This window comes from Chelonoidis abingdonii, chromosome 14, assembly GCF_003597395.2.
Source record: "Chelonoidis abingdonii isolate Lonesome George chromosome 14, CheloAbing_2.0, whole genome shotgun sequence".
NCBI classification, from domain to species: Eukaryota; Metazoa; Chordata; order Testudines; family Testudinidae; genus Chelonoidis; species Chelonoidis abingdonii.
In genome coordinates this window covers 31,230,221-31,244,219 of record NC_133782.1, presented here as the reverse complement: position 1 = coordinate 31,244,219, position 13,999 = coordinate 31,230,221, and the positions used below count along the sequence as shown (strand labels likewise).

Sequence of the window (13,999 nt, the reverse complement as noted above, 5' to 3'; positions counted from 1 at the left end):
CGTACTGGTCAGCGGACAAGCATTTGCTGAAATGCCAGGGAAATTCAGCGGCATTTTGGCAATGATGCCTCTGGATGATGCTGCTCGCTGCTGATAAACAGCATCATCCAGAGGCATCGCCGCTGAAATGCCGCCGAATTTTGGCGGCATTTTGGCGGATGCTCGTCCACTGCCACAGTCCTTTGTCTGGCGGGTGCCAGACAAAAAAGGGTTGGGGGACTACTGCTCTAGATTCTTGCACTTTGTCATTAGTTGCTCTTGTTTTCCTATTTCGTTGAATTTAGTCCTGCTCAGCCCACTACCAGCTGAGTGAATGGAACCCCAGGCCGATAGCGGGTTGAATGGCTCAGCCAGGGTCTCAGCTGCCAGCCTGCTCAGCCCCCTGCCAGCCTGGGGTTCCTTGGGGGTCCCCAGGCCAGCAGTGGGTGGTGAGTGGGGCCAGCGGCCAAGACCCCGGGTGGCAATGGGGCAGCCACCAGAACCTCAGAGCAGCAGTAGGCTCAGCTGCTCAGCCTGCTGCTGCGTGCCGTCAAAAATCAGCTCACGTGCCACCTTTGGCACATGTGCTGTAGATTGCTGACCCCTTCTCTATACATTAGTAAGGAAAGGAGCATATTACAGTTGTTGGAGGGCTCTATTAAGCAGTAACAGGGCTATAGGAAAGTCAGTCAACATTTTTTGTTTCTCTGATGAAAACTGGCCCACTCCCTTCCCCATACCAAACTTGTCACAAATAATTGTCAACAACTTAATTTTCTGTTTTTGGCTAAGATATTGATTTTTAAAAAAAAATATATATATTGAAATTGAATTCAGGATTCTTAGCAAGCATTTTTGGCAAACAAATTTGCTCAATGACAATCAAAATGGCAACACAGTACTGCTTTCATGCTTGGCTCACCTCCCCCTCCCCCCCAGCCTGCTGGTTCAACAGCTGCAGTAGAAGAGGAGATAGGTGGAAAACTGCACGTCTTGGGGTGCAGAGTGGCAACAGCAGCAGCAAACCCTCAGGTCCGATCACACGCCAATGGGCACCACCGCCAGCCCAACGGACCATGGTGAAGTTAGCACAGCATCTGATCTCAGGGACGGGGCACCCATGGAGCCACAGCAGCTCATTCTGCCCTGTGCAGCTCCCCCCGGATGAGATGGATCACTGCCAGCCCGGGGGAGAGACGCGCTCCCCAGCTAGGGTGACCAGATCCAGATGTCCTGATTTTATAGGGCCAGTCCCGATATTTGGGGCTTTGTCTTATATAGGTACCAATTACCCCCACCTAGGGTGACCAGACAGCAAGTGTGAAAAACTGGGGTGGGGGTGGGGGTGAATAGGAGCCTATATAAGAAAAAGACCCAAAAATCAGGACTGTCCCTATAAAATCGGGACATCTGGTCACCCTACAGGTGAGTTCCTTCTCCCACCCCTTCCCAGAGATCCCAGCAGCTAATCCCCTCCCTCAGACTGTGCTGCATTCATCTCTCTAGGACCCAGCAGCTCTGCTCTTACATGCTCCACTGCTTCCCATCTGTCCAGACTCCCAGCAGAGCTGTGTCCCCAGACCTAGTGGTGCCCTAGGCGGCTGCCTGTTCTGCCTATGGCTAAGGACGGCCCTGAGATTCATACATACTTTAAATATACTCTTGATACATTACTTGGTGACTAAGAGTTTGAAGTACATATTGTGTTCAGGATGAATTTTCAAGGTAAAAGTACTTGAAAATAAAGTATTGTCCTTGTCAGTTTGTACTGGGCTAGATAAGGTTGCAAAGTCATGCATTCCTGACTCTCTCTGCGCTGTTTTCCTGCCCTGATTTATGAAATTACCTGGAGCTGATTTTATTTTTAATACGTTTACATGTGAAGAATTTATAATTCAGCAGTTTGATAAAAATGTCTATTAATAACCTGGTACTACCTTGTAAATAATAGATTAGTGACCTTCTACGCAGCAGACTTATTGTAAGTTGTCAAACAGTGCAGATATAGAATTTACATTTTAATCTTAAAAGAAACTTCACTGGTACAAATATTTATGAAGAGATGGAGCTTTAAATTATAGTGCTTATTTGTGCATTTCTAAGCCTGCTCCCACATATTTGATTCTTCCCAAATGGGAAAATCAGCCTTTGGGCTGGCTATCTCCTGGCTTAGATTGGGAGGCTGATCTTGAGACTTTTGTTGCGACCTAGTAACTAACCTAGCAAACCTGCTTTGTCCATTAGTGTCAGAGAAACTATACTGAAAGATCGGGGGGAAAGTGAATAAGGACCAACTGTAGCTTCCTGCTTCCAGTTATGTATCAGTCTGGAATGCTGTACCCAGTAGAAAATAAGGTTGTCACTTTGGGATTCGGAGCAGAAGCCTGTGGGCTAACTACAAATACTTGTTTCAGATCCGCAATATTGCTTCTGTGTAGCTTTCTTTTACATTCTTCAGTTCCTCTGCGGGCATGGAGCCTTAGACTACTCACCTGAAACATCATTTTTTAAAAATATTCAAACTAAATATGGGAAATAAACCATGATAGTGGTAACTATAAACTCTTTTTGTCCTGAAAATATTGGTAGATTGTTTCTGTGATTTAGTGTCTGGACAGGTTCAATATCTTAAGCATCTCACGGAGAAAGTGAATAAGGAAAAGTTATTTACTTGTTCCCATAATATAAGAACTAGGGGTCATCAAATGAAATTAATGCATAGCAGGTTTTAAATAAATAAAAGGAAGTTATTCTTCACATAGTGCACAGTCAATGTGTGGAACCCTTTGCCAGGGGATGTTGTGATAGCCAAAATTATAACTGGGTTCAAAAAAACATTAGATAAGTTTTTGGATGATAGGTGCGTCGGTATAAGTAAGGATGGTTAGGGATGCATACCCATATTCTGGGTGTCCGTAAGCCTCTTAACTGCCAAATGCTGGGACTGGATGATGGGATGAATCACCTGATGATTACCTTGTTCTGTTCATTCCATTTAAGGCATTGGCTAATGCTGGAAGACAGGATACTGGGCTAGATGGACCTTTGGTCTGACCCAGTATGGCCATTCTTATGTTAAATGCCCTGCCATAGTCTATCATTAATCCCCCCCTCCCCGCCCCCTCTAATCTTGCAGCACGCTTTCACCTTGTATCCTGGTTTCTCAGATTGGCTTTAAGGATATTAATCTTTGTGGTTTGAAGAGAAACTAAGCGCTCTATCCCACAGTGATCTCCCGTTACATTTTCTAGGACAGATGTTGGGGATGGGCATGTCTTTTCATTGAAGTGGGCGATGAAGTGGATTGTCCTCTGAGTTTCATTCAGACCTCTCTATGTAGAGTAAAAGTGAATTGGTTGTTCTGAACCCATGACTAGAAAGAAAGTGGCTTTCTACAAACCGTCTGCATTCCCTTCTACCATCTGTTGGTGCCCTCACTCCTCCACTTTCTTAGGTGCTTATGTTGATGTTTGCTCACCTTTGATAAGCAGTGGTCTGTCATGTAGATTTAACTCAAATGCTTTTCTGGACCACTTGTCAATCTCTACTAATACTGAATGATAGATGCTTTTTAACCCTCTGGTGTTTTGGGGGAATCTCTGATGCTAATAATTTACAGAATGCCATAATATCTATGCCATAGGTCTCTAAAAGTACTTTGCACTGAGATTTGCTTTGTTTCATTCTTCAGGCATTTCACGACCCCGGTCAGACAGTGCTCCCCCCACGCCAGTAAATAGGCTGAGCATGCCCCAGAATACTGCTATCAACACAACTCCACCTCATAACCGAAGGCATCGGGCCGTGACTGTGAATAAGGCAACAATGAAAACCAGCACTGTAAGATGTTATACTTAGTACTTCAGTATTTTTCCATTTGATCTGTTTCTGTGTATGAAGGAATATAAAATTTCTTTAAAAATTTTTGATAGGGTGAAACTTTTTTTTTTTCTTTTATTCAAATAGGTTAGCACTGTTCACACATCAAAAGTGCAGCATCAGCCTTCGTCCTCCACCTCTCCATTGTCTAGCCCAAACCAGACTAGTTCTGAGCCTCGACCGCTACCAGCTCCCCACAGGCCAAAGGTTAACAGCATCTTGAACCTCTTTGGATCATGGTTATTTGATGCAGCATTTGTTCACTGTAAACTTCATAATGGAATAAATAGAGACAGCAGCATGACTGGTAAATATTGCTGACCAAATATATGCAACTCTTTCCTTGCTTACTGACATTTCCTACCTGCAAGATTAATATTTACTTAATCAAAAAGAAATAAATAACTTGATGATAAAGCACTCTATTATGGTTAACCCTTTCCAGCTGAACTAACCCAAACTGGCACCTTTGCTAGCAGCTCAGCAGAGATATCTCTCTCTTGAGCTTGGTTTTATCTTAAAAATAAAATATCACCTAGACTTTATAGTACAATACTTGTTAAATCAAATGTTACTAATTAGAGAACCAGGCAGTTACCACTATGTCAGATAGGAGACTGTTATTAAACAAAAGAAATGCAGTGTAGTGAGGGAGTTTCCCTTTGTCTTGGAAGAGCATCACTTTGAGTAAGAACAGCTTTTTCTTATAATGGCAGTGCTTTAATAAATTAACATATGAAAAAACTGGCAGCATCATTACAGATGCCGTTCTGCATCATGTAACTTCACTTGGTCTTAGTATGGGAGAACAAGATTTCTACATCTTCACAAAAGCAAAAAGGCAAGCAAAATCATTCCCTTTCAGTGATGGTTAACCACATCAACAGACTAGTAGTTTTCAGTCCTCCTAACTGTTACATTTATTTTCAGTGCTCTAGAGTACCTAGTTTCCATGGTTAGATCTGTTTGAGATATGACATCTTGCAGAAGCAGTGTTCTCTGTATTGGTGTTGATCTATTCAACATTTTCTTCATGTAATAGGTCAGATTTAGGGGTCTAAATTAAAAATCAAATCCATTACCAGGTAGGAGAGGTTTGTATTAGTAAGTTTAGGTTTAGAGGTGGCACTCAATAGCATTTATACTGGCTAGCTTCCATGCATGTCCTGCCAGAAAATACATTCTTAGATGTGTTAAGCTGATATGATATCATTATTCAGTGAGTTTTGCAGTGTTCATTCTAAATACGTATGTCAGGCATATAAGGCCTGATTTTCAGAGGTCCACCTGCAGAGTCCCTTGACTTCAGTAGGAAATATATGTTCTCAGTTTCTTTGAAAAATCAAGCCGGTAATACACATTTAGAGAGACAAGTGGCTGAGCTTAGGAAAACTGAACAATTTGAGTAAATTCACACCTGCTTGCGCAGGTGAGTGAATTAATACCATTCCCCTTTTAATAACAGGAGTTTCATACCACTTTCAACATTGAATTTACCGCTTGGTCTATTTGTTGGACTATTTTAAAGTTGGACTATTTTAGGAGTTTACAGGTGATCTCTTAGAACAGAGTGTAGATATAAATATAGTCTGAGCAATTTTTGAATAAAATGTGCATTGTTTTTCCAGCGTGCACAACATCTGAGCTGTATGTTTACTCCACTAACTTCCTTACTGATGCTCTTGCTGCATGGGTTTTTATAAGTAGTTCTTACACACAAATTACTTTTACATACCAGTAAATGTCAGAGACTGAGAGAGGGACCAAAGAATAGTTTGGGGTGTTAACTAAAACACCTGGTCATCCAAAAATTGTAACTTGGTTGAAGTAATCTTTCATTCTCCAAAACTGCTCTGTGTTAGCCTAGCCGGTGGATAAAAGTCCTATGCCATTAGAGAGAGAGTGTAATATTTGTGCCCCAGTGGAGGGACTTGACTTTCTGGATGATGCTTTGCAGTTGTTTCCTGCCTCAAGCAGTTAGACATAGCGCTCTGGATGGCTGAGGTAGACCTGTGTCTGTAGTTGGATAGGAAATTTTAACCCCTGTCTTTTTTTTGCCCATGAATGGAGTGCTTTGCAGTCAATTCTGTCCCTCTTTTATGCTCTCCAGAGCCCTACAGGAAGAGGCCAACCTTTGCCTAAAATATATTGCTGATTCCGTTAGCAAGAACTGCCCTGCAAGAAGTCACTTAGAATACAGTGATGATGGGCCACCTGATGAAGACCCAGATAGAACACGATTTTCTATCTATTTCTCGTGTGTCTCTCTTTCTCTCAGTGGCTTGGAAGGCAGAGGTTTGGTTTGTGATCAGAAACCTCCTGAATTTGGAAGTCAGACTCAGTCCATGCAATTCCTTGATTTCACTACTTGTGCATTTCTCCCATTCCCACAAGGAGGAGTGCCTTCTTGGGGACAGTCTTATTTACGTCGTGATATCCATTAAGGAGAGAGCTAATGTAACACTCCCAGAAAATAAAAATCCTTTTCAGGCTCAGCCCTTTTGATTTTGAGACTCCCAAACCCTGTAGACTAGGGAAAATACAATTCCTTTCTTTTTTTCAGAGTTATAGGTTGCCTGATCCATCTTTCTTCAGGGCAAGCGTGACTAGTCTAGCCCTGGCAGCTCCTGCATACAAATGGACTTAGGTCCACAGCAGCCAGCCTCTTAGGAGGCTTTAGTGGTTTGCCTTCATGTGAACTTACTGCTAGTCACTGTGCCTCATAGCTTCTTACTTGAGTTTGTCTGTATGCCTGGTGAGATACCTTTCTTCCTCATCTTCATACAAAAAGGAATGCAATTCAGGAAATTGAGTCATCTGGTAAAGATTCAAACTCTAGTACAAAACAGATTCAGAACATACTCTTTGGTATGTTGATGCATTTGGATTCTGACTCGTTCTGTATTGAATTTGAAGTCAGTAAAAAGTCCCTTCTCCACTTGCTGCCCTGCTGAATGAAGACTCGAGCTCCATGAATCAGCCTGGCAGTCCAGGTAGTTTGCTTTGTGCTGGCCACCTACAGACTATTTGCCTGGACAATAATCCATCTTGCTGAAACCCCTCTCTTCTTCATTCCGGGTCAGTATTGATCGTTCGGGGCCTTTGGCTTTCAGTTCATCACAGTGGCTCGTATGCTTATGACTTGTCTGCACATAAACTAGCACTTAAATAACTACATGGGTTGTAATTCATGCCTGTTGTGATATCAGTGCAGAAAAGTTAATAGTTTTTTTTAACTTATTTTATAACACTTTTAGTGCTCAGGAGGTCTCTTAGCTGCACAGTGTTAGCCAGGCATCTTCATCACATAGATGAGTAACACCACAGAGGTGTGCTTCTGTCTCCATCTGATGGTTGAAGGACTTACACCTACTTTGTGGAATGGAATTGAGGGAATTTGAAGTAACCAAAATAGAGGAGGGGGAAATTACCACTAGTAGCATTAAAATTGTACTTAATCCTTCAGATGGTCACACTTGCAACTTTCCCTGTTGAAAGGATTCTGAAGACCTTTTTGTTTCCCAGAATTCTGTACTTACCTTATTTGTATTGTGTAAGACACCCAGAATGCTTCATCATGTGCCAGGCCCCATATAAATAAAATGCTGTCTAGCTAAGGCTGAGAGAGCATCCCAACCAGGGTAGACAAATTTCCACTAGCAGGGCTTGAGCTAGTGCGCTAAAAATAGCAGTGTGGATGTAGTTGTACCAGCAGAGGCTTGGGTTTGCCACCCAAGCTCAGATCCCTATCCTCCCTGACCTTTTGAGTCCAAGCTTGGGTGGCTAGCTCAAGCTTCCACCAGTGCAGCAAGATCCACGCTGCTGCTATGAGACTGTGTACCCGAGCAGAGAGGCCGCTGCCAGAGAGCGACACAGTATATGTTCTGCCATACAAACAAGGTGCATTCTGACATTCTACTCCCTGGAGAACACGGGCAATTTCAAAAGGATCCCTTTATTAAACTTTGTGTCACACATCACTTCTTCTCCCATCCTACGGTAGATTCCTTGTGATGGTCTTTAAGGCTCGGTCTTCCATGAAGCAAGGAGGGAAAGAGCTGTCAGTCATAGCCAGTATAAAGGAGTCAACCCATAAACGTTCTCCTCAGTTCTTTGTCTCCTTGTCCTAGAACTCCATACCTCATGACTCCGCTTGAATTTTTTTCTCTAACGCTCTCTCGTTCCATAGGGAAGGCAAGAATGAGAAAAATGTGGCTGTTTGGGAGAAAAAGGGAGGGGGAGGGTTGAACAGCAAGCAAATAACCTTTCCTACAGATTCCACAGCTGGATCACAGCTAAAAGTATCTTTGGTCAAACAGAGGAGAATCTTCTAAGGATCTAGCAGGAAAACTGTCCCTTCCGCCTAACCTGCTCATGACCAGAGGGGAGTTTAGGGTCAGCCTGCCTCCTTTGGCAAACATGAGCTGTTCCTATAGATCATCTGGCTCCTTCAACGTGGCATGACTTTTCTGCTTGTTTAGGCAGCCAGCCTCCAAACTCCTCCCTGAGCTGAGACCTCTCTGCAGTCTTTTGTTTGAATGACAGATTACTAGCCACCACAGCAGCTGGCAAGGTAAACCAAATGTAATGAACCCTTTCTGTTTTTAGGGGCTCTGTCTCTCTCTGATTTTGGACCTTCATTCACAATGAATGCAATCACTGCCCCTTTTCGGCCAGTTCAGATTAATCTTCGCTGTCATTGGGAAAACTTAGAATGATGTCCCTTGCACAGCTGAGTATAGCCTGCAACATCTCTTAAGTTATTTTCAAGCAGTCCATTCTTGTCTGCTTCTGCTTTGAGGTATGTGTGGCATGTCTTCCTTCAAGCAGAGTATTAATGAGACTCCACTTCAGGGTATCTTCTGTATAATTCTGAGTACATCTGACTCTAAGTACATCTGGAGGATCTTTTGCCACACTGCATTCTCAGGCCTATCTTTCAACATGATCTCTTGCATTCTGACTCGGAAGCAGCAACTTGTCTGTTGGCTAGCCAAGATTTTTGTGCTTTGGGGGTCCTATGTCAGTTAGTGCAGGAATTCAATGGACTGAGTTGCATTCCAGTTGGCTAGAAATTTCTATCTCTGATAAGAGAGAGATCTTAATATTATCCACTGCTTCATAATATGCATCCAAAATACTTACCTTCCTTTCTTCCTTTTTATGAAGTCTTGGAGTAAAGGAGAAGTGATCTATTCTAGAATCAGGCACTTGCTTTGTGCAGACAGTCAGTTTTTTGTGTCTCTCATTCTCTACAATTAGATCACATGGCAGGTCCCCACTCCAGGGACTGTTCCTTTATTAGTCTGTCTGATGTCCAGTTTGTCTTTTTGTCAGCAGAGGTCCCTATTAGCTGCTGGTGGCTAATTTACTTGATCAACAATAGATATTAATTTCTCCTCTGTATGCTGTAACTGCTTCAGTAATTTTAAATTCAGTGAGGAATTCTGTATGACTTTTTATGCAACATGCTGGGCAGCAGATACCTTCAGCTATGCAGTTTGGAAACTCCAGATGGGTGATGCATTGGATCTCAGTAATTGGTCGGCTTGCTTGCTATCCTGGCTGCTTTAGAACAAATGCTTCCCCTCAGTTGTGTAATGTCAGCTGCTGACGAGTTTTTCTTGGGCATTTGGGAAACCTTGAAAGGATATCCCCTGAGTGCTACAGTCATGGCTGAGTCTATTTTCTTAATAGAGCTTTGCTCTGCTGAGTTCTCCAGACCATGTGTCAAGTTAAAATGTAATGATGTTAACCCAGCCCTCTTAACAATTTATCTTTTAAGACTAAATTTCTTTTAGCGCATGTGGAATGATATTCCTTGGGTCCAGTTAAATGACAGAGATTTGATTGCCTCTTGTAGTATGTCTACACTGTGATGATAAACCTACGATACCAAGTCTCAGAGCCCGGGTCAGCAGGGTTGGGTACCATGGCTATAAAATTGTAGTGTAGACAGTGAAAGACACTCTCAGAGTATCCGTTGCCTCTGGGAATCTCATGTTTCCTAAAGTGCAGCTTCTGTGTGGAATTAAAATCTAGAGCCAGAGAAAACAGGGAGATCAAACTTCAACTACATATGATGGGGAGCTTGCTGTGCCCAGCCTCTGATCCATGCAAGCGGGACTCATTCTTCCAGTATGCCAGTCTCAGAATAAGTCGACTGCCTCTGAGCCTCAGTCCTCAAGGACAACTAAGAGGATGAACCAAGATTCTTATAAGTTATCTGAAGACAGTGCATCGAGTTTTCCAGGTAGGGAATCTGCCTCAGAGAAGTCGCAGTTGCTGATGACTCCAGCCACTTCGGCACTCGTCAGTCTCCTACCCAATACCTATGAGGTTGCTTGTTCCGCAGGTTCCAGGGCACTGTTAGTTTTAAGTCTTTAAGCTTATCAGGCTCCAATAAGCCATCAGGTGTCCCTGCTCACTCGATACTGAAGATGTTCACTCAGGCCCCATCTGCACTCCCCTTGGAGTGTTTGAGACTCAGTACTGTCAAATCCCTTAGCCACCATCAATTCGACTCAGGCTATGAACACTGTATCTACGACACTCTGTATCACAGGAGTTTAGTTTTCCCTAAGACCTTGCTGTGTCTGAGACACCTGGCTCGCCGTTGCTCAGCTGTGATCTGGTCTCTGTACCAAAGACCTCTAGATCTCCAAACACCTGTCCAGTATGGAGAGTTTTGTCTCATGTTTCTTCCAGTGCTCCACAATGTCGGAGTGATTTGGAAGAGGAAGATTTTGATAAAGACCATGCCTTAGTTTCTCAAATACTGTATAAGGCTCTCTTCTCCATCCCCAGAGAGGCTTTTTTCAAAGTCTCTGAGGAAATGGATCTCGCTTGTGAGAAGTGTCCACAACCACCATCTTGTTTGTATGAGTACTCATACCAATGGATGCCTCCACCCATGCTACATGCGTCACCCCCTTGCCCATACTGAGGCCACCGGGGGTCCCACTATTGCCAGCAATTCTTTAGCACCTTGAACACCACCTGATGGAGAGAGACATCATCACCCATCCTCTCTAGGAGACCAGAACCTCAGGAAGAAACCACTGAGGAACAGGAAGCTATGGCTGATAGAGGTCTCCACCAGCCAACAACTCATCATCTTCATCCGTGGATAAAGCAGTTATGCAGCCTCTACCGTCTCTGGCTGCTGATTTTGAGCAGTTTCAAGTCCTTATCAAGCGTTGTGGATTCTTGATATACAGAGCCCTCTTGAGGATGTTAAAGAATCACATAAGCTGCTTGACATCTTTCATACAGCTTCATCTGCCTGAGTTACCCTGCCTGTTAACCTTTGCAAGGTTCAGGAGGGCTCCATTATCTGACACCTGAGCCACAATTCTGCCCATGTGCAAGAGAGCAGATAAGAAATAATATGTTCATTCTAAGGACTCAGAATTTTTGTTTTCTCATACCTTACCTAACTCCTTGGTGGTTGAGGCAGTTAATAAACATGGAAAGCAGCACCACTCTAAATCTGTGCCTTATATAAAGATCATAAGCACCTTGACCTGTTTAATAGACAGTCATACTCATCAGCTGCTTTACAATTCAGAATCCTCAACTTCTAGGCATTGATGGCAAAGTACAACCATACAAATTATACCAAGCTGAACTCCTTTATTGAGCATCTACCAGCAGAACATAGAGAGCAATTGTAGAATGCTAACTGCTCACCAGGCCATCTCTGCAGGCCTCTTGATGCTGCTGATACCGCCATTCTGATTTCTATAGTAGTAGTTATGAGGAGGGCCTCCTTTCTTCAGCTCCCAGGATTTCCAAAGGCAGTCCAGAATATGGTCGAAGACCTTTCTTTTGATGGCACGTAACTGTTTGTTTGACAGCACAGACGAATCTTTGTACACGTTAAAGGACTCCAGGGACCACTTTGTATTCTCTGGGGATCTATAACCTGCCTGCTGGAGAAAGTCTAGTAAGTCGCAGGCAGAGCAGAATTTGCTCAAGCCATGCTCTTTACTGGCTCCTCTCTGCCCCCAGCATATGCCTTACTCTAGGGGATGTGATGTGAGGAGACAGGGTCCAGCTGTGGGAATTCCCAGCTGTTTGTTTTCAGAATATCACTGAGGGACTGCATCTCAGCTCATGATCTGTCCCAAAATATTTAGAGAAGCAGTTTTTACAAGGTAAGTAATTTTTACCTTGCTGCTAATTCTTTGAAGTTTTCCCTCTCTTCCACCTTTCCTTGGGAATTGCGTCTAAGGTGTTGAATCTTTGTCATTATTCTGCTACCTGATTATTTCTGCGTTGGAAGTTTCTTGACTGAGAAGGAAGTAGGCAGGCATGTACCTTTTATAAAGGCCTTTGTTAAGGATTCTTTGTCATCTTGCTTCCTGGAAACTGGAGGCATAGCACTTTAGTATAAAGAATTTGTGGTTGGGGAAAGAGGAGAATTGGGGCAAGCGGCATTACTGGTAAGTAACTTTCCCATGTGGGTTTGCCCCAAGTAAGCAAGTCTTATGATTATTGTACTAGTGTAGTCCTCTAATATACTTAATGTACAGCATAGTTCAGGAGAAGCACAGCTTGAGCTGGGATGGGTTAATACATTTATTTAGAGATCAAATGTACGTTTAATATGAACAAAACTAAACTTTATTAGCATTTTGTAGATTTCTTTGTTCATTGTTTTGCATGGTACTTTCAAAACCATAATTTTGGACCTGAATGCCAATTTCCTGTGTGTTTAACAAGCTTGCTATGTCATAAAGCTTTTAATCTATTTTTTAAAAAAAGCTAAAAGCTTCTTAACTTATTACAATTTCACCATCTTTAAAGTATTTTATAACTACTGCTGTCCTTTGATTTGTTTCCATTTTATTTCTATTATCTTGCAGCATCTTTTATCCAAATTCTTCTTTCTTATAAATCTTGTAAGTAGGAACCAGTAGCTTTTCCTTAATTGCAGTCATGTTTTTTTTCTTTTTTCATAATCGCATATTTTTATTTGTAATGTCATTGTCATTGTCTCTTGTAGCTTTTGCACTTTTACTTGGGAAAGACAAGTAATTTTTTGTGTGTGTGTTTTTTGAATGGGGAAGATTGTTGGCAAAAGCAAATTAATCTGCCTGAATCAGTCCCATCATTTATGTACTATAGTCTGTGATCATGTCATGAATTTCAGGACTTTGCACTAACCATGTTTTGTTTTTGTTTTTTAACTTAAAGCTTATTTTTATACAGACCTAATGTTTGATTTGTATGCATTGTGCATGTAGTGTTTTTTGGTTTTTTTCCCAACTATACTGTATTGCTGGAAAGCTTATTTAGGACACAAATGGCTCATGGGAAGATGCATAAAGATTTGTGCTTATTTGTCACTTATACCAGAAAAATCTTTAAGGTAACAAACATCAAATAGTTTACAGCCAAAAAGAATTTTAAAAACAAAAACTGAGAAAAGACTTTTGTTAGGAACTTTCTAAAAATTAACCCTTGATATAATTTGTAAATATTGTAACTGGCAAAGCATAATCAGGACTTCTGTTAGTACAACTTCAAACTCCTCACCCTTTGCAAATCTGATTTTTTTTTTTTTTTTTTTTTTTCCCCCCCTCCCCTTGCAGTGTCCCAGGCCCTGAATTTTTGTGTCTGTTACTAGTGGAATCTGAGGTGCTTCCTTCACAAACCAAACTAGCCGCTATGGTTTTTGAAGTAATACTGGCACATGATTGCCTTTCCTGAAAATCACAAGCAGTGTGCTGTTCCAGTCTTCGAGGATCCCACAGGGAGTGGCTCTTACTGTTGCCAGGGAGTACACAGCACATCCTTCTTGGCTGTCACTCCAGAAGAAATAAACGGGCAAGCAAAGTGCACTAGCTTGCTCTGTGTTGTGCACATGGCATCTGACGTAGGGGCTAGGGATATCTCTAATAGGAATTAATAAACTACATTTGTTATATCACTCTCAGATATATTCTGCAGGAAAAGAAACAGTGCTAAAGAATGACAAACCCCAGTTAGGTCATTGGGCACCAAAAGACACATTTGGTATTTTTAGAAATAGTTTTTGCTAGAGTATGTGAAGATGTATTTAAAAAACTTTCATTAATACTGTGAAGTAGCCACTAGACAACTCCAGTTTCCTGGCAGCTGACACCCGGGACTG

At 42.2% G+C, this 13,999-nt stretch overlaps 1 protein-coding gene across 1 annotated transcript in view; it reads left to right on the top strand.

The window, feature by feature from the left end:
* The window catches only part of RALGAPB (Ral GTPase activating protein non-catalytic subunit beta), a 131,623-nt gene that overhangs the window by 43,858 nt on the left and 73,766 nt on the right, over positions 1 to 13,999 (top strand). The window contains 3 exon segments of the mRNA XM_032789267.2: positions 3,671 to 3,819; positions 3,946 to 4,165; positions 12,729 to 12,764. Coding sequence (XP_032645158.1) covers positions 3,671 to 3,819; positions 3,946 to 4,165; positions 12,729 to 12,764 — 405 coding nt within the window.